This window comes from Hakea prostrata, chromosome 9, assembly GCF_041222555.1.
Source record: "Hakea prostrata isolate BN-2017 chromosome 9, UWA_Hpros_2, whole genome shotgun sequence".
Lineage (NCBI taxonomy): Eukaryota > Viridiplantae > Streptophyta > Magnoliopsida > Proteales > Proteaceae > Hakea > Hakea prostrata.
In genome coordinates this window covers 10,194,635-10,221,740 of record NC_142608.1, presented here as the reverse complement: position 1 = coordinate 10,221,740, position 27,106 = coordinate 10,194,635, and the positions used below count along the sequence as shown (strand labels likewise).

Here is a 27,106-nt window from a genome sequence, read left to right as displayed (position 1 = left end):
CCTACATTCAGAATTATAAGTCTATAAAATGTTTTCTTATTTTGAGGAAAAATTAAATTAAAACTATTTCACTAACTTTCTAATATCTTCAAACGGTCAATGTAATTGGAAAAATAAACCCACCTTTCAAAGCTAGACAAGAAAGATTTGGCCACACTTTGTTGACTCCACCTCCCTCTTTTAATTGACTTGGCAATAATACTCGTCACCCACCAAAATAGAAGAAGATATTACAAAATTCTGGGCTTTGGAAATCCCGTCGAACTTCAAGAGGTCTACTTGACTTAGCTGTAGAATTGTATTATTATCGTTCTCCTTGTTATATACACATGTTAGAAAGCCAAATTAATCAAGTTAGTTGCGTTATTGATGACGAAATGGTTGTTTTCCAATCTATTCAACCATTCTTGCTTTATAAATACCTGCATCCATTGGCTCTGCAACTTCATCATCACTCATAGTCATTCTTTTCTCCAGTTTTCGTAGTATTTCTCTTTCGATCACCTTCAAGCGAAGCAAAAGACAAGCAATGGGATCGGAGGGATACATCTATGAAGCTCAGCATGCTGAAGGTCCAGCAACGGTTCTGGCCATTGGAACTGCAAATCCATCCAACACCATGTACCAAACTGATTTTCCAGACTTCTATTTCAGAACCACCAAGAGTGAGCACAAGTCTGAGTTGAAGGAGAAGTTCAAACGTATTTGTAAGTACCATATGTCGTTTCCTGCAGCATGTTTTCTTCAAATGATGGCAAACGGATCATTTCATATAGATTGATTTTCAATTTTCTCAGAAAAATGACCATTTTGATTTTGTCAACACAGGTAACAGTTCAACAATCATCAAACGCCATACCTACCTCACCGATGAAATGATCTCAGAGAATCCTACACTTTATGATCCAAAAGCTCCATCCCTTGACACACGTCAAGATATTATGGTGACTGAGGTACCTAAGCTGGCCATGGAAGCAGCAACCAAAGCTATCAACGAGTGGGGGCAGCCAAAATCAAAGATCACTCACATCGTATTCACTACCATTTCTGGTGTTGATGCACCGGGTGTTGACTTCCAACTTATCAAACTCCTTGGTCTTTCCCCAACTGTTCGACGTGTGATGATGTACCATCTAGGATGCTATGGTGGTGGCTCAGTGCTCCGTGTAGCCAAAGATCTTGCAGAGAATAATAAAGGGGCTCGTGTGCTCGTTGTTTGCTCAGAGTTGAACTCCATCAGTGGCTTCAAAGGCCCCGATGAAACAGACTTACATGCCCTACTAGGGATGGCAATTTTTGCAGATGGTGCTGCAGCTTTGGTAGTTGGTGCTGACCCTGACACCTCAGTCGAACGTCCAATATTCCAACTCATCTCAGCAGGGACCCGGATACTCCCAGATTCAGAAGAAATGGTTGCTGGACACCTACGTCAAACTGGTCTCACGATCAGCCTAACCAAGGACGTGGCTAGAACTATTGCCGCTAATATTGGGAAATGCTTGGAAGAAGCATTCAACAAAGTGGGCATTACAGATTGGAACTCCATTTTTTGGGTTAGTCACCCTGGTGGACCTGCAATATTGGACCTTGTCCAGAAGACACTTGGACTGAAAGAAGACAAGCTAAAGGCATCAAGGAAGGTGTTAAGTGAATACGGTAACATGTCTAGCCCCACAGTACTGTTCATTATGGATGAGATGAGAAGGAAGTCCAAGGAGGAAGGGAAAACTACAACTGGTGATGGCTTTGAATGGGGTGTGCTATTAGGGTTTGGACCTGGTCTTACAATAGAGTCAGTTGTGTTGCGCAGCATTCCCACAATTTCAACTCATTGAGTAAATCTCTCTGTATGTATATTTATTGCTTAATATTTAATCATTTCGTTTGCTTTAGTTTTTACCATAGTCTACTTAATAGATGCTCTCTCTCAAGGTCGAAATCAATGGCCTCTTTCCTCAATTTTTATTGTTGTAATTTTTTTTTCCTTTGTCTTCTCAATAAAGTATCATATTGAATTTTATCAAGAAAAAGATGCTTAATTTTTTTTTATCTTATTCTATGTTAAACTTATTCCATAGCAAAGCAAAGCAATCTTGCTTGCCATTTTCTTCCGTTTCAATAACTATTAGATCTTGTTTTGAAATGATACATTTGGATCATTTTTGCATTACATCTCTTTCTAGGGCATAATTTTTTCCTCGCAGTTGTGGTGACTATTCCCGATGCACATGGGTTTGCTTCATGTATTTCAAAGCACATGTTAATTCCTCTATTCTACATTTCTTGGCAATGGTTTATACCCAGCTTCATACCATTGTTTGATGCACTGGTTTTGACAATGGAGTCGATTTTTCAATAAACAGATAATTTTATTTTTTTTGGGGTAAAACAATCAGATAACTTTTTACTTTCCATGCAATGCGGGTAATCCATATATCTAGTTGTCTCTTTACCCTTCAACAAAATAGGGTTTGGACATGGTCTTACAATAGAGTCAGTTGACACCCTTACCATAATCCATAATAGACAATGGATTTTTTAGGCTTTTTTATTATTTTAAATAAATAAAAAATTGATAATAGATGCCAAACAATTTAAAATAATGAAAATTTCTCATAATTGAGAATGATAATTGATACCAAAAAGAGCCTTAGACCAAACTACAAATAAGTTCTCTATAGTTGCAAATAACCATTGGCCCTTTTAAATTCTTCCCATCATGGAGGTGCGAAGTCTTGGTGGGATATCGTTGTTCTCTGGTTGCCAAAACCAACAAATTAGCGAAATCTCGCCGATATACCCTGCACGTGATAGGGTATAAAACTAGAGTGACTGACATCGAATTACGTGTGTGGCACTTACAAAATACAAATACAACTGTCATATGTCAACTCAACTTTTTAACTTTAACAAAAAAAAATTCAATTTTTAACTTTGATGGAATACAGCTACACAAGATGAGTTCGTCGTCTTCTTTAGTTCTTCACTTCTTCTCCATCAAAACATGGACTTTGCCGGTGATAGAAGGATTTTGAACATAAAACTGAACACTGAGATAACGTTTTTGGTCAATCGAACCGAAGAGGCAAAGAAGAACATGTAACTCGAATGTAGTAGTAGATCTAGGTGGCAATCAATCCATTTCCAGCAATATTTTGCAAGTTTGGTGGCGATTTTTGACAGATTCGGCATTTTTCCGGCAATATTTAGCGATTATCTGGCAATATTGTTTAACCTCATGTTTTGGTGCATCTTTCCGTTCGCTCCTCACCAAACTGGGCAAAATTTCAGCAAATTTCGCGGAAATGCTTTACCTTCCCACTTGAGCATCATTAATATCCATAATACCCCTGAAAGAAAGTGTTTTAACAGTTTTGCCCTTTCATAATCCACCTCATCCTGCAAGAGCTCCCACCCCAACCCCTGTCCACATAGCATGGGCATCTCCATTCCCATCTCCATCTCCACCTCTATCATTTTAAATGCAAAAACATCACAAACCATTTTCAAGAATGGATTCCTTCCAAGTAAGCATCTCACTGTTACCCTTCAATTTATTTCTCCTATATGCAAACTCCGTTCAACTAGCTTTAAATTCAAGTTTTCAAAATTTTATTTCTTGAAACCATTCAAAGGAAAAGGGTTCTCCACACAATAGTTGTGACAAGGTAACAACTTATACTTGCTAACTGAACATTGCTCTAATGCAACAATTTACAAGAACTGCAGCAAGGGATATCTCCTCTAGGCTTGCTCAGCAACCTCAGCTACAGTAACGATCATTGGCTCTGTTATGAACTGATCAGAAGACAACTCAGTGACAGCCTTGGCAAAGTAACGGTGGTAGCACTGTGTGCATATGGAAGTGAGCAACGTGAAAGCAGCACCTGCTGCAAAGACACCTTCTCTTAGGGTTTGGCAAGAAGGAGGTTCATCACCAAATATAGTCCTGTATCTGGTGTGTTGAGCATTAATCAAAGAACCCCAAACCAAGCATACTTCCGTAGCAGAAAATGTGATCCTGTGAACAATTTAAGTAAACAAAAAACAAAAATAAATACTAGAGATTCATGTGAAGAAACCTAAACACTACATCAGTATGAGTGAGAATGTAAAGGGGAAATGAATAGCTCACCAGGATCCAACAAATAAGGTGATTGTCCAAGCCCTTGAAACCTTGGAATTTAGTGCTTTGTCCAGAAAGAAGAACCCAGTTTTAGCCATAACAAGGATATGACTGGCCATCAAAAGTAATGACGCCCCCATGCCTAACTTGGTGGCGATGTTGGAGCCATATAAACAATAGCAGTAGTTCGCTTCAGAATCCACAACGACTTTGGCCTGATCAAGACAACCGGATGGATAAGTACCAAGAGTCAAAGCCGGGCTTGGATTGTTTAATTGCAGAGCAGACAGATCAAGATCGCATGGAATTGTTCAAAACAGAACGAAACCAAACCAAACTGACTTACTGTAATACTTTTGGCCGTCACCCAAATTCCTAATGCAAGCAAAATCCTAAACAGATCCCGTTTTATCTCTCATATTTCAATCCAATTTGGCTTTCTCAGAGGGCAAAACGAAGTACTTATTGAGAAATAATGGGCTTTTAATGGAGGATTTTGATTCCTCGCCTTCAAGACCTAAAACCTTATTACCCCTGTTGTGAGTTATTCGTATCGTTATCTATGCCCAATTGGCATAAATACCAGATTAAGCATCAAGTGTTCGAATCCCCAGTGGTACCTGGGAGAAGGGCTACTTGGAATAGAGTGAAAGGCCACAACCTGCAACTCTTTCATCCATACCCTTTTCTTTCCTGTGTTCCCGCCCCTGATTTCCTCCCTCAAACTCCACTTCTATCTCCTCCTCCCTATAGCCTGCTCTATTTTCCTTTCCACACTAAATTCCAGACTCATCAGCACAAGAAAACACAATAATCACACCCATTATGGACAAAATTTACGGGGAAAGCACATATAGAGCTCGATTAAGGGAGGGGGGGAATGAAGTAGAATAATATGTAATTGTTCCTGTGCAAGAAAATTCCAAGCAGAAAAAAACTTACTGTACTCCTATTAAGCTCAGCTTCGATAGCCAGGATGAAGGCTACCAGGTTCAATACGAACATGATAGAAGATACCATGGTGGAACCCATTAGTTCAGAGCCTTCAGAGCGTGAAGATTCAGAGAAGACAGCGAGACTTTGTGATCAATAGAGAGCGATGCAAAAGATTTTTTTTTTTTTTTTTTTTTTTTGGTAGAAGCGATGCTAAAGACTTTAAACAGTGAAAAGGCAAGGTCTTCATTCTTGGAAAATAAAAATAATGCTCTTTGGGTAAAGGTCTTCTGATGTGAAATAGACAAACTAACCTTACCCCAAAAAAAAAAAAAAAAAATAGACAAACTAACAACTCCACCATTCTTAGGTGTGAAATAGACAAACTAACTACTCCACCACCATTGATGATTGACTCCTTCCTTTCTTTCTTACTTTTCTTTTTCTTTTTTTTTCTTTCTTTCTTTTATTTATTTTTTTTTTTTTTTTTTGGTGGGGTCGTCCAATAGAAAGGATTGAAGTAAAGGAGATCACTTGAAGATTAAAAAAAAAATCTTTGGAGGGTTTCACAAACCGAAGGGGCATTAGTGCTGAACTTCTTAAATGTAATATAGTCTTCACATTGACCAAATCCGGTTTAGAGTCAATATTGAACCAAATGTGAACCTTTTTATTTTTTTGCTTTTTGGTAAAGAGGTGAATTTATTTAAAAAAAAAAAACCTCTAGGGTATGGACAGCCAATGGCATCAAAATGCAAAGACTATAGAATAAAAGGGGGAGGAGAAAAAAACAAAAAATAAACTTAATTAAGTGCAGCATGAAATGCGAGTTTATCAACAATTGAATTTCCTTCTCTAAGGGAGTGTTGAACAGTAAGAGAAACAAAAGCTTAAGTTAGGTTGAAAATATCCTAAAGATAATGCGTGATCTTTCATGGTGGAGTTCTATTTCTATCGTTGATCATATGAACAATCGCTTCATTATCGCTCTCAATGATCACTTTCTTAATGTTATGAGTCATGGCTCATTGGATTCCTTTCCTAATAGTTGTTGCTTCCATTTGGATTATTGGAGCATTTTCTCCTTTGAAATAGAAGCAAAACATAATTTGTCCTCAATGATTTCGAGCCACTCCTCCAAAATCTGTTTGGTGTGTATTATTTCCTTTGTTTATAGAAGCCCCTGTCAACATTAATTTTGATGAAAGATGAAGGTGGGGCTGTCTATCTGATATCCATATAATTTTTTTTTAAGTTAATGTAATGTAGATGATATGATCTATTCAATAGTTAAGGATTGAGCAAGTCTCCAAATCTGAGTGGGGTTCTTATGAGGTGTTTGGTGACTTGCATGATTGAGAGCCAACCAAATCAACCACAAAGCAAACAAATGTAGAATGAAAGCTTTCATCTCATTTGATTTTCTTTTCCTGCAAACTTGACCCAAGCTGAAATTTGTTCAAGAATATCAAATGAATGTGCCCACCATCAAATGTTAAAATGAGCCCAAACTTGTTTCGCACAATTGCATTGAAGAAAAATGTGATTTTGTTGATGTTTTTTCCTTCCAACAGAGGGGGCAAAGATCATGTATTTTTCAGCCTCTTTTAGATAATTACACAAGTGTGGGAAGCTTATCATGTAAAACCTTCCAAATAAAGTGAAGGATTTTGGGAGGAAGTAGAAGATGCCATGGATGCTCGGCACTTTGATTATGATTATGTGAAAACAATCTATATGCTAAAGCAACAAAAAAGATACCTGAAGAAGTTTGATCCCATACAATTTTATCCTAAGCATTGGATAAGGGCAACGGTAAGCTAAGAATTTTCTTAGCAAGGTCATTTGGCCACCATGTTCGAACTCTATTTTCATTCCATGAGGCTGTCTCATAATGAATAAAGAAAAGAGACTTTTGTGGGAGCCTCATCTTGAAGGGAAAGAGGGGCTTGAAGAGTTGAAATACATGGTATCCATTTATCAAACCATGGATTAATCAAATCACCATTGCCTACCATCATAAGAATGCCATCCATCATCATATTCTTTGCTTTAATAATTGATTTCCAACCCCAGAACGCATTAGGGGGGGTTGTAGCTTGAAGGAAGCTACAATTCTTATAGTATTTCTCCTTCATAAGTCTATACCACATTGTGTTTTTCCCTGTAGTCAGTTCCCAAGCTTTCTTTGCCAATAAAGCCATGTTCCAAGCTTCCATATTTTTGATATTCAAGCCACCTAATCTCTTTGGTATTACAGATTGTATTCCAGTTGAACGTGTGTATGTGAGACTTTTCTCCATTAGACCAAAAAAAGTTCATGTTAGGTGCATCTATTTCATTGAGAGACTTCTTTGGAAGGAGAAAGCAAGACATGAAAGAGTGGGCATTGCTTGAGTGATTGATTGTACAAGTATTGTTTTCCCAACAGAGCTTAAAACTCGGCTTTCCAACCTTGCAACCTAAGATTCATTCTTTGGATTAAACCATGACAGTGAGTTAATTTTACTTGATTTTACCATTGAAGAGAGGGATGCCAAGACATATATATATATATATATATATATATATATATACACACACACACACACACATACCCATTTCAGAGGCACACACAGACACTAACACACTCAGCTAAAAGTCTTCTAGTCTAATTAGGAGTACTTTTGTTGTAGTGGACTCTTGTTTTTTGAGTGTTCAACAATTGTCCTGAGTATTGACAATACTTTTGGATGATTTTTCGAAAGTGATCAGCTTCTTGTAAAGATGTTTGATCAAAGAGAATTAAGTCATTAGTAAAAGCCAAGTGCAAAATACTTTTCCCTCCCCTACATATTTTGATTCTTGCTTTCTCAATGTGGCTAGATAGCAGCTCAGCACATAGCACAAATAAGTAAAATGAGAGGAGATCTCATTGCCTTAGACCTCTAGATGATTTGAAGAAATAGGAAGGCTTTCCATTAATGTGAATGGAAATTGAGATGTGGTTATACAAAACATGATCCATTTGATCTATACTAAAGGAAATTCATATGCATGAAGCACTCTCTCTACAAAGACCCATTCCATTCTATCATAAGCTTTGCTCATATCTAATTTGATGGCCATAATCCATCTTTTCCCTTCCTACTTTGATTGATTATGTGCATTACTTCATGTCCAATCAAGATATTATCTTGAATGTGACGACCCTTGATGAATCTATTCTGATTAAAAAAAATGAGGTTGGGGAGACTCTGTTTGATTCTACTATCATAAGTTTAGTAATGATCTTGTAACTAACATTAAAAAGGCTTATGGGCCTAAACTCATTTACTGATCGAAGAGGGAATGTCAACTTTAAGTATAAGGGAGATGAAAGTTTGATTGATTTCAAAGGAGAAGGTTGCAATCTCAAATAAATGTTTAACATGTGCTCCAATGTCCTGATGACAAATTTACTAGATTGATTCAAAGAAACCACTCAAAAAACCATCGGGACCAGGGATTTTAGACTTGATATACTCATTAAGGTTGCATGAATTTCTTTTTCTATGAAAGGTTTAGACAAAATCTGAATGCGATCACTTGTAATTATGTTTCTTATGGGATCAAAGTAAGGTTCATCCATGGTGGGGTTGGTAGAGGAGTAAACTGACTTGAAATGGGATACAAAAGCAGCCTCTATGTCATTTTGTTCATTGAGAAAATTACCTTGGAAATTAAGGCATTTAATTATGTTTCTAGCTCTTCTCTTCATAGTGGACACATGGAAGAAGTGAGTGTTTCTATCACCAAAGAAATTCCATTGGATTCTAGACTTTTGCTGCCATTTGATGTCAATTTGATTTAAGGTTAACCTCAAGGCATCAAAGAGATAGTTTTCTCTAATTTCCCAATTTGTATCTCTCAAATTAGTTAAACATTTTATATGTATATCCTGTCCTCTCTAATCGAGTTTCTCTTTTATTTAAGTCCCCGACTGTGGACTTATCCATATGATAAGTTTTTGTTTAAGATTGTGAAGTTTGGAGGAAAGGATAAAGGAAGGGGATCCTCTTTGCTATACATTCCAACGTTGGTTAACAAGGTCCAAGAAGGTAGGTTCAAGAAACCAAAATTTCTCGAATCTAAAAGGTTTTTTAAGTTTCAAATTTGGAGGATCAAAGTGCAACAAAAGGGCATAGTGATCAGATCTAGTAAAAAGGAGGTGTTGAATATAAATGATAAGTTGATTTCATACATATTATTTTATATGATTAATTTATTATATTTCCATGTATTTACAATTGTTTTATATCAATTGGCCTAATATGACATGAAAATGAATCTGTTTCTCCCTTTCATATTTCTATAATTTTGGTGATTTTATATATTTCCTAACAAATTCTAATCAAGTTTATTGCTTTTTCGTGGAGGAAATTATCAATCAAATCCGGTATTATTGCAAGGGTCCATTTCAAGTCAAAAATATAAGAAAATGAGTCCTTATGATTCTACGTCTTTATTTCCTATTTAGGATTTGATCAAAGACCGGCAAAGAGGAAGATGATCATTCAAAAAAGAAGGAGAGTACAATCCCGATTTCGAGTGACTCAAGTCCAGTTTTGATCAAAGATCTTCATCGGAGTGGTCATAGGGTGTGCGATCGCTGACTTTTGGGGGGGCCTAATATTTGAATAGGGACTTCAAATCCAAAGGATGGGATTATGCATTGCATTTCCTCTAAGTTAGTCGGATTCACACGTCAAGACACCCGATGGAAGTACACCAATTTGATTCCAACGGTTTAATTAATCAAGAAAAATGGAGAGCAAACTCCAGGAACGAGGGGGAGGACGTTTTTGGAGCTTTGGAGGAGCCGGAGAGATCGAACCAGGAGACGTTGGTTTGCTTTGGAGATCTGAATCTTGGGAATAAGTTTTTCTGGATCTTCTTTCAATGTTCTTGAACCCTCTATAATGTTTTTCGAAAACGTTAGATCTTTCTAGTATGAACTAATTTAGTTTTTCTAGGGATCAGATGTAGCCTATCTTTGAATTCCCACTCTTGACTTCATCAATATAGTTTTGAATATTGTTTCCCTTGATTGAGTTTTAACTTCTATTCTTCATGCTTTTGATTAATTGGCCACTAATCAACCGATTTGTTAATCATAATGAACTGAGAGGGGATTTATGTGTTTAGTTCATTGGAGTAAAAGCCAAGAATTGCATGTAGGATAGAGATATACTTACATGGATCGTTGAAGTTGAATACATGGGAATCGCCACAAATTTAATGATTTCTCGGTTGTTGAAACGAAGATAGAAAGAAAGATGGGTTAGCAATTGAGGGAATTTCTATTAGAACCGAGAGGGACTAGTAGATAAGAAAGGGAATCTTGATTATCAATCAGGAAAATATTTCTCAAATTATAAAGAGGGAGAAAAAGGTGGGAATGCTTAGTTATGGTGAAATCTGACCCCTAGGTCTTTAGCAATTAATAATCTCAATTTAACTTTCAATTTGCAATATAGTCTAGAATAATTATCTTCCTTATTATTTGTTCAAATAAAATTGGTATAATTAATTTGGTACTTAATCTATAGTCTTCGAGGGATCGATCTTTTATCATTATATTACTTGTTACGACAGCGTACACTTGCGTTGTACTTTTTCACAACAATAAACATCAAGGGAAAAGGTGATTCAACTAGGGTTAGCAAGAAACCTATCAACAAGGCCTTCAACTCTCTTTCTCCCTTTTTTCTTATTGCACCAAGTTGTTTTTAAACCATGAGCTTGGAGAGGAACAGGATTTGCAACATTTGAAAAAATTTGAAAATCAATAATTCTACTCTTTTTTTAAGGCAAGACCTCCAACTTTATCGTGATTTGAAAAATAAGAATTCCAATCCCCTCCAATAACCCAAGCATTATCAACAAAGTTTGCCAAGTTGTGAAGTGTGTGCCATTAACTTTTCCTAATATTTGAATAGGGACTCAAATAAAGAAATGTTATATTCCATTTCATCAAGTTGTTGCACACAAGAACATGAATACACCAATTTGAAGACCACGGAATATCAAGAAAAATGGAATACTCCCAACATAACAAAAGACCACTACTACCATGAAATGGAGGAACAAAAAAGAAATGATCAAAGCCAAACTACCTACTAACAGTTCTAGGACACAAAAGAAGGTCTAAATTTTTTGATATTTGCTTTTCATTCCTTTTGTGTCGAGGGGTGACCAAGCCCTCGATAGTTTAAGCTATAGGCTCTCATTCCTCCTCTGATGGCTGTTTCCAGTCAGCCATCACCACCCCAGACATTTCATGACTAACTTTCAATTTCTTTAACTCAGCTTCAGTATCTTCAGACTCATATGTCACTTCCTTGATCAGGCACTTCCTCTTATAATTCAGCATAGGAGAAACAATTTCAGGGAACGTAGCAACTCCTTTACCTTTTTTGAGTATAAAATCTTCTCCATCACTGCAGCCAGCATGTTTCATATTGATATCTTGATTGTGAGTTGCTACTCCCATTTCATTTAAGAACCATGTAGGGTATTGATTGTGAGGGGTAAATGATGGTGGTATGGGTTTGATAACCCCTTTGAAAGTTCCCATAGAACTCTCAGCTCTCTTGTTATATTGAATGGGATCAGTGGGGGAGGCTCAACGTTAAGTCAGTTGGTGGGTTGAAATACTGTTTTGATTGGCTTATTATGAACTCCAATTATTCAAATTTAGGGAGGATTTGGCCTTTTGAGCTCTTACTACTAAAAATTGGTCTAATAATGTTAATATGTGTTAAGGCAACCTAGAGGGGGGTGAATAGGTTGCAACTAGTGGACTTGTCTAATTTTTTGGTTTAATTGCAAATACAAAGTAAATTGTAGATTTCAATGATAATTAAGTAATGCAATCAATCCATAAAATAAGTATTTTATAGTGGTTTGACTTTTCAAGTCTACATCCACTCCTCTCTTGACCTCAAAAGAGTATTCTACTAGTGATTCTCTTTCAATACAATGGGTAGAGATCAAACCCCTTACAGTCTATGTTCAATAGGGCAAGAGCACCCTTTACAATCTTTGTTCTAAGCAGGGCAAGAGCACCCTCTACCAATTCTAATCAACCTAGACTAGAATTGAACAATCAATACAATTTGAAGAATTTGGAAGATACTACTTAACAAGGCCGGGGTGTGACACTTTACCCCTTGTGTGAGTATGATGCAATGATATGAATGTTCAATGGAAGAAATGCACCACTATTGAAGTCCCAATGGTCTTCAATTACTCCAAGATTTACTCCAATGAGCTTGCTTGACAACTTTGAAATGTCCTTCAAAGTTGAGTGAAGTTGAAAGGCAAGTGATCGTTACTGTTCACCAATTTGAGAGCTTTAAGAGTTGTGAGATAGTAAATGCTAAATAGACAAGGTAGAGACTCTCAATGGGGGTGGTTGGGCTTATAAAGATGGCATTGAATTGTTTGGCCGAACTTCCCAATGGATAGAAAAGTTTTGTGAAATTTCAGTCCAAATGGACGTCTGTCTCAAATTGTAGCCGTTAAAATAGCCATTAGGCTAAGTTGGGACTAAACGGACGTCCGTCTAGCTTATTATAGTTAGAGGATTTTTGTCTGGCCAAATGAAAAATCCATCCGTCTGGCACTCTGTGACTAGACGAACATCCATCTGCAACACAGAGTGCACAAGCAAGTTGAAACTTGGACTTGATTGGGTTTTTGGTATTTCTAGTCAACCCTAAGCTTCATCCACTCTCCTAATATGTCCTAGGTAAGTCTAGTGACATAATATACTCATAATTTAACACAATTATATGTGAGTGCATATGGAGGTGTCCGAAGTCCTAAATTCATCTAGGTCTTGAACTTGACTTGATCTTCGCATCTTCTTGTGCTTTGAACTTGATGTTCATCTTAAACTTGATTCATTGTCCAAGATTACTTGATTTTGATTTGGGCTCGAACATTTGGTGAGTTTGGCCCAATGAGTCGAATTAGGTCCACTTGTTTTAGTAATGAGCTGGACAATCACAACTTAATGTAAACATTAGTAATTTGTGTTTGTTATCATCAAAACTAATGGAGGCTGATGTGGCAATGCTGACATGGCATTTCCCAACAATAGGGATCGGGACATCCCTATTAAGGAACCTTAGAATCTCAACATTGAAGGCATGGGCCAACCACAGAAGACCTTTAAGAAGCTCAAGTTGTCTCTCACCGGTATATGGAGCCTCATTAGGTGGATTAGGGACATTGCCAAGGTCCAACGGATCAAAAGGGATATTCCTCAGGAACAAATCATTATACACTCTGTGAGCATCCACTATGACTCCTTGCCTTCTAGTAGGGATGGCATATTTCGGGAGGAGGAGTTTAAGGTTAGTCCAACTTACCTAATTAGATTCGGTCCAAGCTAGTATTGCAATCAGACTTGGTTGGGGCCATTAGGTCAAGCTATTTAAAGTCCTAAGCCCCTGAGTGCCTTAACCTAATCCTAACCTTGACCCTTAAGGATGAGTCGGGTTGGGTCATGTCAAGAACTCAATCTTGACCCTAACCCTAACCTCGAAACAACAAAAGAAGCGATAATTTCATAACATTGCCTATATTTAGCAAAAATATCTTAAAAATGGTAGTGTCAGGTCCTATTGGGTGAGTCAAAAATTCGACCCTAACCTAACCTGACCTATGCCAAAGCTAGAATTTTGAACCCAAACTCGATTAATCGAGCTTTAAACGAACCTCGATCCATCAAGAGTGAAAATTATGTATCTCAAGATTTTGGTTTTTGTTGTGACAATAATAATGTTTGTAGAGAAGAGTGGCACACTTTCACAGATGTGTGAAGACTTTCAACTATAACTTTATTATGTGAAGATGGAACATACAATTCTCCAAAAGTTTCTTTTTCTACCACACACAACTGAAGGTATTTTCATTTCCATCCTAGTAACAAGTTACACTTGATAGAGCGAGTATATTAGTAGTTAGATCAAAACTTTTGCAGAATCGCAGTGTGCCAACTAGTGATCGATCAACGGAATATGTTTCAACGTTCAGAAGGCAAAGATTCTCCAGCAAGGAAGGATGCAAAGAAGGCCTGGGATTCGCTGGGTTTGAAAAGAGGCACTGCATGTCCTGCTCCTCTAAATGTTGCAAATGTTAAGCCTTTATATTCTTGAAACCACCCACTAACCTGAACATTCCAATAGTAGTCCACATTAGTAATCTGCCACTGGGTTGATGTTATAGTTAATTACTTCATACTTAGTTAATGAAACATATGTCTAAATTACCTGCTTCTGGTGGTACCAAGGCCTCCAAGCTTTCATGATAGGAAGTTGTAAGACACTCAAGCTATATCTTGTGGACAGGACAGGAACTCTTCCATCAGTGTCTCCACTGATCATGAATGAAATAAACAACTCGTAAGGCTTAATTGAATTACCTACTATCTATCAAAATAAATTTGTTCTTGAGGTATCAAGAATTCAAACAATGGATTTCTCTCCTTTCTTGATAGTCTCTTACCTGTAGACCCATATCCTGAGTCCTGCTGCAATTAGCTTCTCGTATATGGGCAGGATAGAAGGTCTTGACTCTGACCATTTATGAAATATTGTGTAACTGCATCATGAATACGCTAATTAGTTTAATTTAATTTCAAATCATCATCAATGAAAAGATGGTAGCTGCCACAGAGAGTGAGAGAGAGAGAGAGTTACTTGCAGATGCTCCAGTTCTTGAGCTGTTTACCATCATTCACATGGAGAGCCTTCTGGACATCGGGTCTGTTGTAGAAAGTCTTTGCATAATCGTCGAGGCAGGGATCATAACCACCCATGATCCTTGGCATCTGTAAAGTAATTTCAGTATTAGATCAGACAATGTTGTTACTAAAAATTTTTCCATTTTTGGCAAGGAAAGTGAAGTATAGCTTCAGACTTCAGTGTCCGCTACTCAGTCATTCTGATTTGGGGCTCATTCAGAATTGAATCAGATGTGTGAGATTTGTTGCTCTCCAGGTAGCTAGAGGCAATAAAAATATAAGGAACTGGTGTGCCAACGACGAAGCACTTCTAGGCGACAGAGAATATGCCTAACTGTTACCGAAACCAAATAGAAAGAGAGGGGGGGTTAATCTGCTGTTGTCTCCACAAGAAACTATGGCAGCTCAAATTTCAAGCATTTAGGTTTATGTATTCAGAATGATAATCATTTGTGACAGAAATAATAGGAACTGAACAACTCACCATCTTAGCCTTGGTGTGGAACATGGCTTTCATCGTTCCTGTGTCTGTGTTGGTCGAGTTGGCGCAGACAGAGGTATAAAGGCTATAGATATCAATCTCCCTATATTGATTCAGTAATTCATCCACAGCCTGGCTGCAACTATCGTTGCTCCATGTATCATTGCTGTCAAAATTACAGGAATCCTGTATAATTTTGTGAGTTTCATCTGATATCACAGCATGGCTCCAAGCATAATCCACCATGCCTCGCCAATCATGAGGATCTGATGTTTCAGGGTTACCCAACTGCAATTTTTTTCACAATCAAAACATCATTAATTTTACACCCTATTGTAATCCATTCAAACTAGTAAAAGTTAGCTCATACTGAGCCTTTTCCCAACTAAACAGGGTTTGGCTACAGGGATCCAGTTTTGCAGTTCAAGTCTGCTCAAAGACATTAATTAATTGTCCACCAAATTGTCAAAATCTTTTGTAAATTTACCAATCTCCAGAAATCAATTAAGGATCATTACCATGAAACCCTTGAGATTAATATACAGAGAAGCATCCTTGTTCATATCATAAATGAGCTCAGCCAGCTCTGGAACATATTTTCCTGTTCATCATATACACGTGTATACAAGGAACAATTAGAGACTGAACCAAAATGAATAATGTGAAAGTTTATGAAGGTGAATATACCTGCGTAGCTCTCCCCTGCTATGTAAAAACTTCGGTTTCTATACGTCGGGAATTTGTTGAACCACTTATGCAAGAAAGTGTATGAATCGTTCGCTAGCAGAAATCAAAATAGGGCAAACCAGTAAGACCAATAAGAAGATTAACAAAGTTCATAATTAATCTTCTTTATTACCTAAGATTTCATAATATGACTGGGGGCGTATTTGGAATGTACACAAGATTGGTACTGTGATTTAGACTCATTATCATAGATGTGAGCAGTTTAAAACTGTCCACATCAAGCTCTTTCCACAAGATTAGTTAGGTGCACTAGACATCTCTCACATCCAAACAGGGTCCTTTTTTCTTGTTCTTGTTTAGAAGTTTGAAATCAATGACATGGATGTGTATCAAACTCACCTGTAAAGCTGTCTCCAAGAATATCATAATCAGTGGTTGTATTTGAGTATGAAAAGCCTACTCCAACTGGGGATTCCAAGAATAACATGTTTGCTTCTGCATCATTGTGGACATCATGGTAAAATTAAATACTTTTCTTATGTTCTCAATCAACTAAAAGCATTGATAGATGAGCTCTCTGTTGGCCATATACCCCTATGCATTATTGTTTTATGAATATAAGCATATGCATCATGCATGAGTATGATTATTGAAATATATTTGAATGCAAACCTGTATTCCATGAGTAAGGATTGAATTTGAGCCCACTTCCATCTGTATCAACAACGAAAGGACCAATCTCTTGCGTAGCTCCATATCCCACAGAGGAGCACCCAGGACCTGAAACATATATATATTAGTTTGCCACCTTATCGGATAACATGGAATCATAGCACCAAAGCAGTGGAGTAAATTCAATTGACCATTAGAGTGAATTGGAAGCTAAAATATTGAACATGGAAGAATATGAAATGAAAATTTAAAGGAAAAGAGGAACCCCCACCATCAAAAGAAGAACGTAATAAAGAAAAATGAGGTAATCATGCTATCTTTCATTATGATCTTCCATTAAACCATCAAAAGCACTAGTAGATTAATATGAGGGATTGTCCAAAGACAAGGCAGCATGAAACTGTTTAAGGAAGAATATGTGCTTGATATAGGGAATCCGGTAGGGCAATTCTTCCCCTATAAAAATGCTAAATATGCAGTTGAGCTTATCTGTTTCTTTACCTTTGAAGAAAACAATTAAATTACTCGAGTGAGAGGTGTATAAAATTCTGAAAATCTAGATTTACATCCCAATTGAGGTAGAGAAAGTGCGGAATAATATTTAAAATTTTCAAAAACAGGATAGGCTCTGAGTTAATGGATCTCCTTTCTAGGCCATGGAACTGGTTTGATATCAAGATCTCAACTTGCAGTAGCGTAAATCCAAGTCTTTGCAGACATGGCAGGAAAGCTTATTAAATTTGTAGAACAATTCCATGAGAGATGGAACACAGAGGAAAGCAATGGAGAAGCCATTTCTGTTTGAAAGGCTCCACCTGAACTTTGTGTGGCTTTAAAGCAAACGGCTTGAAGTCATTCTATATGCAGCAATTAAGGAATCACACTATTACCTCCATTAAGCCACAGCACCAATGGCTTTTCCCCTGGTTGTACAGAGGCCTCATAGAACCAGTAAAAGAGAGCTCTCCCATTATTTTCATTCACTGTCACATATCCAGCATAATGCTTGAAACCCACCTCAGGTTGGCCAGGCAGTTCAGTCACAAGATCATCGCTTCCTTGTACTATCACCTGCTTATTCGCATGATATGCTTTATGCCTAGCAGTGACAACAGGAACTATAAGAATTAAAGCAAGAAGAACCCAACTGAGAAAACCCATCTCTTGTACTCTAGAACCCATAAGAACACTAAAAACCTCTTTACTCACAAACCCTTGAATCCCTCAGAAGATGTGAAAAACCCAGAAATGGCTCACGCCTATATATAGTTGTGGTTGCATGGATAAAGTGCATATGACGAAAGACAAGACTAAATTAAATCGGAAACGGGGTGCCGAGTCCTACGTGGTGAATCGTCTTTTGTTAGTGATTTGGTCAGCAACTGTGTCTGACAGCACACCACCACACAAACTGTACCGATTCTTATCTCATGGAATCACCCGCAGATGTGAGAGATGTCAATCTCCTGTGATCATTCACAATTCTATCCATGTAGCTAGTTCAAAATTTATTAATACAATACAATGGAGCACAACTGGTCAAGGTTGACCAGCTATCTCTAACATTTAATCTTTAGTTTGGTATCTGATGTGGTGTTTAGGCAGGGATGAGAACCTCCTTTTTTCTTTTCTTTTTTCTTTTTTTTTTCTTTTTTTTCTTTTCTTCCTGCAGAGGAAAGGATAAGTGGAGCTTCCATAATACTGTCTGACAAAGCTTTTCTTGCTTAGGGAAGCTTTGAGTGGAGTTTAGCATAGCTAGGTGTGAAAACACCATCTGTGAGGTGGGTTGTTGAATGCTCACATGAAAAACATTCATGAATCAGAGGAAAGTAAGGATTTTGTGACCTAATGCAGAGTCACTTGAAATTGAATAGGACTTCATGAAAAAGGAAACCATCTTCTGTAACAGTTTGAAAAAACTTCATTTTCCTTATTTACTGTTAAACCCAATTGACTATTTCAAACCTCAGTTTTTTAAGTAGTAATTATCCAGCAGAATGGATCAAATTGTTCTTGATCCTGTTTTATCTGAAATTCACTGTGGTTCCTGCTGAGTTTTGATTTTCAAAATGGTAGAAACTCGGGTTTATTAGAGAAAAAATTAAAATGAAAATAACCATTCCACATAACTTTGCCAAACTAAGATTAACAGAATCTCTTCATGGATAGAAGAAGAAAAAAGAAATTAAGAGTATTGCTTTTTTCCTTCAAAATTTTCTAGTTTGGCCCACTGAAGAGGAACAGTTTTCTCTAAGGATAATGCTCTCATTGCAACTTTGAACAACCCTAAAGATTCCTGAAACAGCACTTCAACCTTTGAAAGCCAATGGAGATACCAACTTACTGAGCACCCATTGGTTCAAGCTTGATTTGTTGAAACAAAAATGGTTTTAGGTTAATATTTATTTGGATTTAGATTGAAATGAAAACCTGAATAAGTTAAACAAAACAGAAAGGGAAAAAGAAGAAAAAAAAATCTAAAGGGCATGCTTCTGTTCTTTGGAATGTTCTAGCTTTGGATTAAAAAAAGAAAAAAGGACAAAATCGGTCTTGTATGTCCAGTGATAGTGATGAACATAATTTTTGAATTCTGGGTTAAAAGATAATTTAAACCAGTCACTGAATTGGTGGTAGAGGGGCTATGCCTTTTGTTGTAGATGCACCATCTTAAGCAATTTTGTCCTCATTCATTCTTGGTGACATCTTCATGGGACCAACAAGAAAACCTAAAAAGGTATAAGAAAATAAAGAAGGATGCTCTCTAAGGAATAACACAATACATGCCTCACGGTAGATTTCAGCTTTTAAAGGAATTTCATTCTTATAGAACAATATAATTTAGAACAAATTACATATACACTCCTTAGTTTAAAAATTATTACGTTCGCAATCTTCAAATTTACATATACATCCCCGGACATACCCTTAATCATGGACCAAATGACCAGTCGATCTTGTTCAATAGGGAATAAGAAAGAGAAATAAAATAAGGGAGTGAAGAGAAGCCATTCATGCAATGACCCAACAACATATTCTTAACATTCTCTAGTGTTCTTTTGAGTGAATAAATTCCTTGATTTAGATGCTTAGGGTTGTCCCTTTCTATCCTTAGATTCTCACAAAAATCCAAATATTTGTTGCCTTGAGAGTTATCCAAAACTCCAAATCTTTGATTATTTTAATTGAACTTTTTCCTGTTACCATAATTTACACTCAATCATAAATTAAGTTATTGTATTATCCTTTTTTAGGATTGAGGTTCATTTGAGTCAGTTTGTGTGCATATTTATTCGACTACATCCTTGAAGAGATCATTTTATAAGTATTTAAATATACAACGAGTCTTCGTGCCTAATCCCAAGAAGATTCAAACTCTTGACCTCAAGTTATTTTAATTGTTAATAAAAACCTATAACTTGATATGCTTTGATGGCTACGTAGGACTTGTTTGCAACCCACCAAGTGTTTTTGGTTCATAAAAACACCAAAAACAACTTTGAGTTTATCTAGAAACAAAAACAATTTTTTAGGTGTCTGATAAAACTTACTTCTGTAAATAAAAATATTGGTAGGTATCCCTTCTAATCTCGTTAAACTTTATTTTAGTAGGATTGTTGTGTTTAGAGTGTTTCAAGTTTCATAATTTCCCTTTTAAAACTGTTTCACTTAAATCTAACATGTGCCCAGTTTTTGCCTTGAGAAACATATGCAACAACAAATATAGTTATTGCGTCAAAAATGCTTCTTAAAGCAAGAATTTTCATAAATTTTAATTTATGTTGCAAAAATCAAACGAAACAAAACGGTTTTATCAAATGGTTTTCACCAGCTTTTCTAGTTTTCGAAATAAAAAACACTAACTAGAAAATGTTTTTCAATAGATAATCAAATGGATCCTTAATTTAACTATTATTTGTTTTCCTATAATGGTAAACTCTAGGTGTGCTTTGACATAAAGGATTTATGCTTCATCTTTCTTCTAGAATCCAATACTAATATGATGATATCTGAACCATAGAGAAGCTTGTACACCAGAGCTTCACCACAAACACTACGGAACATCATCATCATCAATAATGAAGAATTTGTTTTCAAAATTCTCTATCACCTGGGTGTGACATCCAAAAAGATATACTGATGCAACTGACTTCACAATCAAAGATATTCTCCTTCTTTGTGTTCTTTTGGTAGGCGGAAAAATTAAAGGTAGCTACGCGACAATAATGACTGTTTGCTTTTCGAATAGAATTTTCTTCACAGGCAAGGATGGTGACTTTGAATTTGTGTAATCCCAAATCAAAATAAGGTTTGATTGATGGTTTGTTTTTTTTCTAATGAAATTGATTGATGGAGAGTTAAACCAATCCAATGAAGGGTTTATTGTTCTCCATGAATGGAGATTGATGTTTAAGTGAAATGAGAAGTAATCTTGTCTCCACTGATGCCAAAGGGGCTCGTGGACGCAGAAGGTATTAAGTACTAATCTCAAAAGTGAGTAGCCCAATATGGAGACTCATCTGTATTTGTGCAGCCTCTCCTTAATGACTAGCTTTCCAAGAACCGATGCATGCATTAACAATGAATGACCTGATCTCTTCTAGATAGGGAAGGCAAAAGATTTCAAGATTCAAGAGTCATATTAGATTAATTGCAGACATGTTTCATATTGCTTTTCTATTAATGCAAAGGAGGCATTATACATGATTATGGGAGGACTTCTTTCCACTCTTGGCTTATAAATTTGTCTTTGTGTACTTTTTTGTTGTTTTCTTTAGTATTTGAATTATCCATAAATGGGACTCTGTCATCAATCTTTATATGCTTAATGGAATACTGCCTTTTAATTAGTGCAGTATGATAGTTTCATTAACCTTTTCCATTGCAATAAACTAAAAGACAATGTAACATAAAAAGGGAATCGAAGCCATTGGTGGTTTTTGAATTGCGCAATTCAGAAAACCATTAATAGCATCATAATCAAGGACTTTCAGACTAAGGGGGCATAAAGTCATTGGCTCAAATTAAAGATATGGTAATAGCCAGTAGTTGCATCTCATGTATATTCTGATTGAGCTGATTCAATTCACACTATTATTCTATGCTAGTAAGTAGTAACTTCAAGTAGTGATTGTTTGCATTGAATTGACTAACTTGGCCTATCATTGCTGGCCAACTACAAGTAGTGCTTGTTTGCATAGAATGACTAACTTGGCCTATCATTGCTGACCATGTATGTTGCCTTAGAAATGCCTTGTGAGTTTTAAAATGGGGTAGCCTAACAAAAAATGAAGTGTTTTCTTCAGGAATCTCATCATCAATAAGTGGAAAAGAGGTTTTTTGTGGTGAAACAAGTGGTTTCTGAGTTGGGTTTCAGAATTCACCAGAAGTCAAGAACCCAAGAGGTGGTGGCATGGAAAGAACGACAGAACAGTAGAATAGCAAAAATGATGATTGAACCATGACTGGACTTCAACTTTTTCATCATTTATTAGTTTGAAAGGAGCAGATTCAAGCATTGCTCTCCATCTCTATCTACATCTTTTTTTTTTTTTTCTTTCTTTCTTTTATGCAGATATCCTATCCTTCTTTTCAATTCTAACTATCTTTCTTTTTTTACTGATTTCCACATAAAAGTTCTTTACTTAGTTGGCTTTACTGTTTCCATTTGAGAAATTTGGTAGCTGCTGTTAACTAAATGAAAATGTCAGTCGCTGATAGGAGGTCATTCAAAAAAACCTTTAGGTTCACTTTGGGGATCGTTTAAGTAATGATAAATCTTATGACCTTGAGGTTATGCATCAAATCAGAATGTCAACTTGGTAATTGGTTGCCTTCCATGAAGATTAGGAACCTTAATTAAAGCGTGGCCAGTTGTGTTAGGTGGACGTTTTTTCATGACTAGACTAGTTCCATACTTCCATACAGACCCAGTAGATTCTGCACCAAACTATGCAACTGCAGAACCTAGAGAGCCTCTCAAACGTCCAAAAGACATCAATGGGTTTCCATGGTATCCTTGAAATAAGCGAGGGATGAGTTTCCTTCTGTAAAAAAATGAAAAGGAAAATTAAAAATAATAATCACAGAGACCCAAGGATACAAGGGATTTTGACCCAAAAAAATAAAAAAGATAGAAGGATTTATGTGGTTTAACATAACCCATGACATCTTTTTATTATTAATGGTGAATAGGGTTACAATTCTAAATTTGGCTTCATGCTGAATTACAAGGTCTTGTATTCCGACCCAAAGCTATGGAACTCGAGTGTGGATCTTTTGTCGAAATAGAATGGCCTTATTATTTATTATTTTTATTTTTAAATCATTAAATATAGTATGTCTTGCCCAAATCAGCATATTTTTGTGTTTTACTCCCCATTTGAATTTGTGAGTTGATTCTCGAAGATTTTTAAAAAGCCATAGGGTTCAAATAAGGACCACACAGGTATTTTGGTAAAATTATGTCTAAATTTTGGAATAAATTTTTACTTAGGGGTCAAATGTTCTTTATTGTATTATTTTTTAATATTAATGGCTTATAATTTCTTGGAATTAGTCGCCTTTAAGTTCTCTTTAGTCTCCCATACCAAGGACATGGAATTTGAGCATATTATATTGCATTTGGGTGTATTAAATAAGGGCCTCTAGTTAGCATTAAATTTAATTAAGATGATTAATAGACATACTATGTTATGCATGTCAGGACGGTCTACCATCTAAGCTCAAAGTGTGGGCCATTTAGGTGGTTTTGGCACACTCCTAGCACTTAGCATCCAACAAGATCTGATCAAGACCATTTATTTTGGTCAATGGTTAGTGATCCTTTATAAGCATCAAATTCCAAAAAGATCTAATGGTTAAATTTACTTTAGTGATTGAACCATTAAAAGAACAGATTTACGTCGATCCATTCAATTTGGACCATCAAATGTGCACCCAAACGATCTTAATGTCGAAAAATGGTTCCTCCGTTGTGCATAACAGGTTACTGAAAATCTAAGAGTGCCTAATAGAATAGATTTTGGCCTATGCTTCACAAAACCTATGAATGGACTTAGTTGGGCTTCGTTGTATCCTAGAAGACCGTTTGTTCGAAGAACCCATTTAACATGCAGTGGTAAGGGTAAATGGTGTATTAAGGAAAGTGGTTGACATGCATAATAAGCTTATAAGGTAAATAAGTCAGCACTTTTCTTTTCTTTTTTTTTGGGCCCAAAAAAAAAAGTGCCCACTTCCTTTTTTTTTTATTTTCTTCCTCCCACACCCCCACAACCCCCCCCCCCAAAAAAAATCTTTTTCTATTGTTCAATTTAAATAGCTTCTCTATTCTCTATCGATAATAAAACAAACATTACCCCAACATCAAAAACAATCTTACTGAATTATATAACTCCTTGTTTGTATCATATAATTATTTATTTGTGATTTTCATTTTCTTTCATCATTTTTTTGGGTAATAAGGAAACTTTATTGCGAACTATCTCGAAGAGACACCTGAATCGGACAACTCTTGAATCCAAGAAATGGAAACAAACCAATTTATCACTCAAGGCAATGAAAAGACCATCTTGACCTAGAATTTTTCAACATTATAAGCTCCATTTCTACACCTCACATGTGTTTCAGATTGTTTATAAAGAATAGCCCTCAAGAAATTTATGTAAGGCACTTTACCACACTTTTGATGGTTTGTCTACTCATGCCACTGTTTATGGGTCTACTTCTATCTTTCTTTTAGAAGATGTTGGTGACATCATTGTTGATATGTGAAATGAAACATAAAATTAGGCCAAAGGATGTTGTTAGGAATAACTCAAATGTGCAGCGGAATCAAGCAAAAAAGAGAGACAAGAGACAACAATATATTTGGTTCAGTCAAGTGGCCTAAATCCAAGGATGAGTCCAGAGGACTCAAGATAGTATGCACAATTAAATAATGAAAAGTTGGGAATAAAGAGATTCTCAATAACACATACAACCTCTCTACCGAAGGAACCCTCAAGAGATCAATCAAGAAGACTAGACATTACAACCGAATACCAAAGGAATGATCTAACTAAAACATGCATAGCAGCACATCCGCGCACAGCATGAAGCCAACCCCAAAGATTAGAACACCATCAAATGGCAGAGGCCTAACCACAAAGCCTCAAACTAGATAACCAAAGAGGAATCATAACCCAAAGAGAAAGAAAACCCAACGCCTAACATTCTGAACCCTAAACCCAAAATAGGGGTTTAAATATACAACATTAGATATGACTGAAATGCCCCTTCAAATAAATACAAATTACAAATAAACCACTTAAACAGAGAATGTGGACCAATAGGCCCCTGTTAAGAAAGAGATATTCCAAGAGAAGCCTTCCCTAATGCCTTTGGAAGATCAAAAAGACAATACTTTGGGTCCCATGATATCTTCAAATAAACTAGCAAAGAGATGAGCTTCCCTAATCTTTTTATGTTGTCTACTCATGTAAGTCTTCAGTAGACTACTTTTTATCTTTTATTTTATATAAATTATTATTATGTCTAAGCATTAAATATATGGACCATGGTGTTCTTATCTTCCCTGGCTAGTAATAATAAGTGAATAGAGATTTTGTCAAATGCCCATCAACTACTAAATCTTTTATTTAATCAAATGACAAAGATGCATGCATTCCATGACTGAAATAGTTGCTTTGAAAATATCCCAGTCAAAACCCAAAACCACCAACTCATCACTTTCTTCATAAATGTTTTAGACTTTGATAAAATGATTCTTTCTCCTTGAAATATTACCTACCATGTCAAAGTAAGATTATTTCCGATATTTTAGACTAAAACCCATAATCCTTTAGTCACGCTTACCTACCAATGTGGTAGTTTTGCTTTATCTTTTGACTGTATAGATAGATAAGAAACTTTTCTCATTGACTTGATCTTAAGGTTGGAGAAAAGAGCCCAATGCTGAATCTCCTAATAATATCATAAGTCACATTCTTGTAAATTGTAAGGTTGGTTTATCCATGGAAACTGGTAAGAAAATTCACCTTCGTCAGCAAATTACATGTTAAATCAACTAATTTTCTTTTTTTCTTCTTTCTTTTTTGTGGTAATAGTCTTAAAGCAACTAATCGATGTCTTGTTTACACTTTAATGATTAAATCTGATGTTGTGAAGTTAAGTTCCTTAATTTTTTTTCTTTTTTCTTTTTTTTGGGGGGTTAGGAAAAGTTTCTTAGTTAAAATTAGGTAAAAAGAGAAAGAATGGTATCTGCTCTTATGCATTTTATGTGAGTCTGTAGATAGACACAAAGCACCATGACTGTTTGAAAGTGATCACTCTGAAAACCTTTTTAACTTTTTCTGCTTAAGCTCAATGTTAAAACCAGGTAGTTAAAACTAAAGCTGGATACTCTAACTCATGTGGAGAGGAAATTTTCTAACTACATGGCTAGATTCTTGACATATCTCCATATGAGTTAGAGGTCCAAATTCAAAGCTGAGTGGGATAGGTGACCCACGTTTTGCCCAGACATAGATCCAAACGAAAATATCACAAAACTGATCCGATGATTGAAAGCTTCCTTTCTCCTCTTAATCTACGAAGTCAAAAATGCCCTTCACTGTTTCTCTGTCTATTCATAGGGTTTGGCAATCCTTTTTTCCTGATCCAGGTAGCTCCCTGCCTCCCTTTAGCTTTGGGTACAATGAAGGTGGAAAATATTACTTATCAAGGAAATATTTGCATTGTCCTTGAAATCAAATTCACTAAATGTTTTTCGTACCCAAAAAAAAAAACACAAAATATGAGTAGTGAGTAGTAACTGCAAGTAGTGCTTGTTTGCGTAGAACGACTAACTTGGCCTATAATTGCTGGCCATGTATCTTGCCTTAGAAATGCCTTGTGGGTTTCAAAATGGGGTAGCCTAACAAAACGTGATGTGTTTTCTTCAGGAATCTCATCATCAATGAGTGGAAAGGAAAGTTTTTGTGGTGAAACATGTGGTTTCTGAGTTGGGTCTCAACAGAAGTCAAGAACCCAAGAGGTGATGGCATGGAAAGAACGACAGAACAGTAGAATAGCAAAAATGGTGATTGAACCATGACTGGATTAATCCAACTTTAACATCATTGATAATTTGAAAGGAGTAGATTCAAGCATTCCTCCTCCATCTCTATCTAAATCTTTTTTTTTTTCTATCCCCCTTTAATGAAGATATCCTATCCTTCTTTTCATTTCTAACTGTCTTTTCATCTTTTACTGATTTCCACATAAAAGTTCTTTAACTTAGTTGGCTTTACTGTTTCCATTTGAGAAATTTGGTAGCTGCTGTGAACTAAATGATAAATGTCAGTCTCTGGTTGGAGCTCATTCAATCAAACCTTTAGGTTCACTTTTGGAATCGGTTAAGTAATGATAAAAGCTATGACCTTGAGGTTATGCA

General features: G+C 36.2%; 3 protein-coding genes across 3 annotated transcripts; 1 reads left to right on the top strand and 2 right to left on the bottom strand.

The window, feature by feature from the left end:
• The first annotated feature begins 368 nt into the window (after positions 1-368).
• Positions 369-2,055, top strand: LOC149004585 (chalcone synthase 2-like). Its single transcript, XM_089168092.1, has 2 exons — positions 369-707; positions 829-2,055. Exons 1-2 carry the CDS (start codon positions 530-532, stop codon positions 1,833-1,835), a joined length of 1,185 nt encoding a protein of 394 aa, XP_089024218.1. The 5' UTR covers positions 369-529; the 3' UTR covers positions 1,836-2,055.
• A 1,491-nt stretch (positions 2,056-3,546) lies between these two features.
• On the bottom strand, positions 3,547-5,243 carry LOC149004584 (uncharacterized). The gene is made up of 3 exons (XM_089168897.1): positions 5,069-5,243; positions 4,136-4,341; positions 3,547-4,021 (listed from the first exon to the last, which is right to left on the bottom strand). The coding sequence occupies exons 1-3, from the start codon at positions 5,156-5,158 to the stop codon at positions 3,745-3,747; spliced, it is 573 nt and encodes a 190-aa protein (XP_089025023.1). The 5' UTR covers positions 5,159-5,243; the 3' UTR covers positions 3,547-3,744.
• Positions 5,244-13,913: 8,670 nt separating this feature from the next.
• LOC149004583 (serine carboxypeptidase-like 31) lies at positions 13,914-17,917 on the bottom strand. The gene is made up of 10 exons (XM_089168194.1): positions 17,565-17,917; positions 16,675-16,782; positions 16,402-16,497; positions 16,003-16,095; positions 15,834-15,916; positions 15,319-15,603; positions 14,791-14,921; positions 14,597-14,692; positions 14,362-14,467; positions 13,914-14,261 (listed from the first exon to the last, which is right to left on the bottom strand). The coding sequence occupies exons 1-10, from the start codon at positions 17,854-17,856 to the stop codon at positions 14,115-14,117; spliced, it is 1,437 nt and encodes a 478-aa protein (XP_089024320.1). The 5' UTR covers positions 17,857-17,917; the 3' UTR covers positions 13,914-14,114.
• Positions 17,918-27,106: the final 9,189 nt, after the last annotated feature.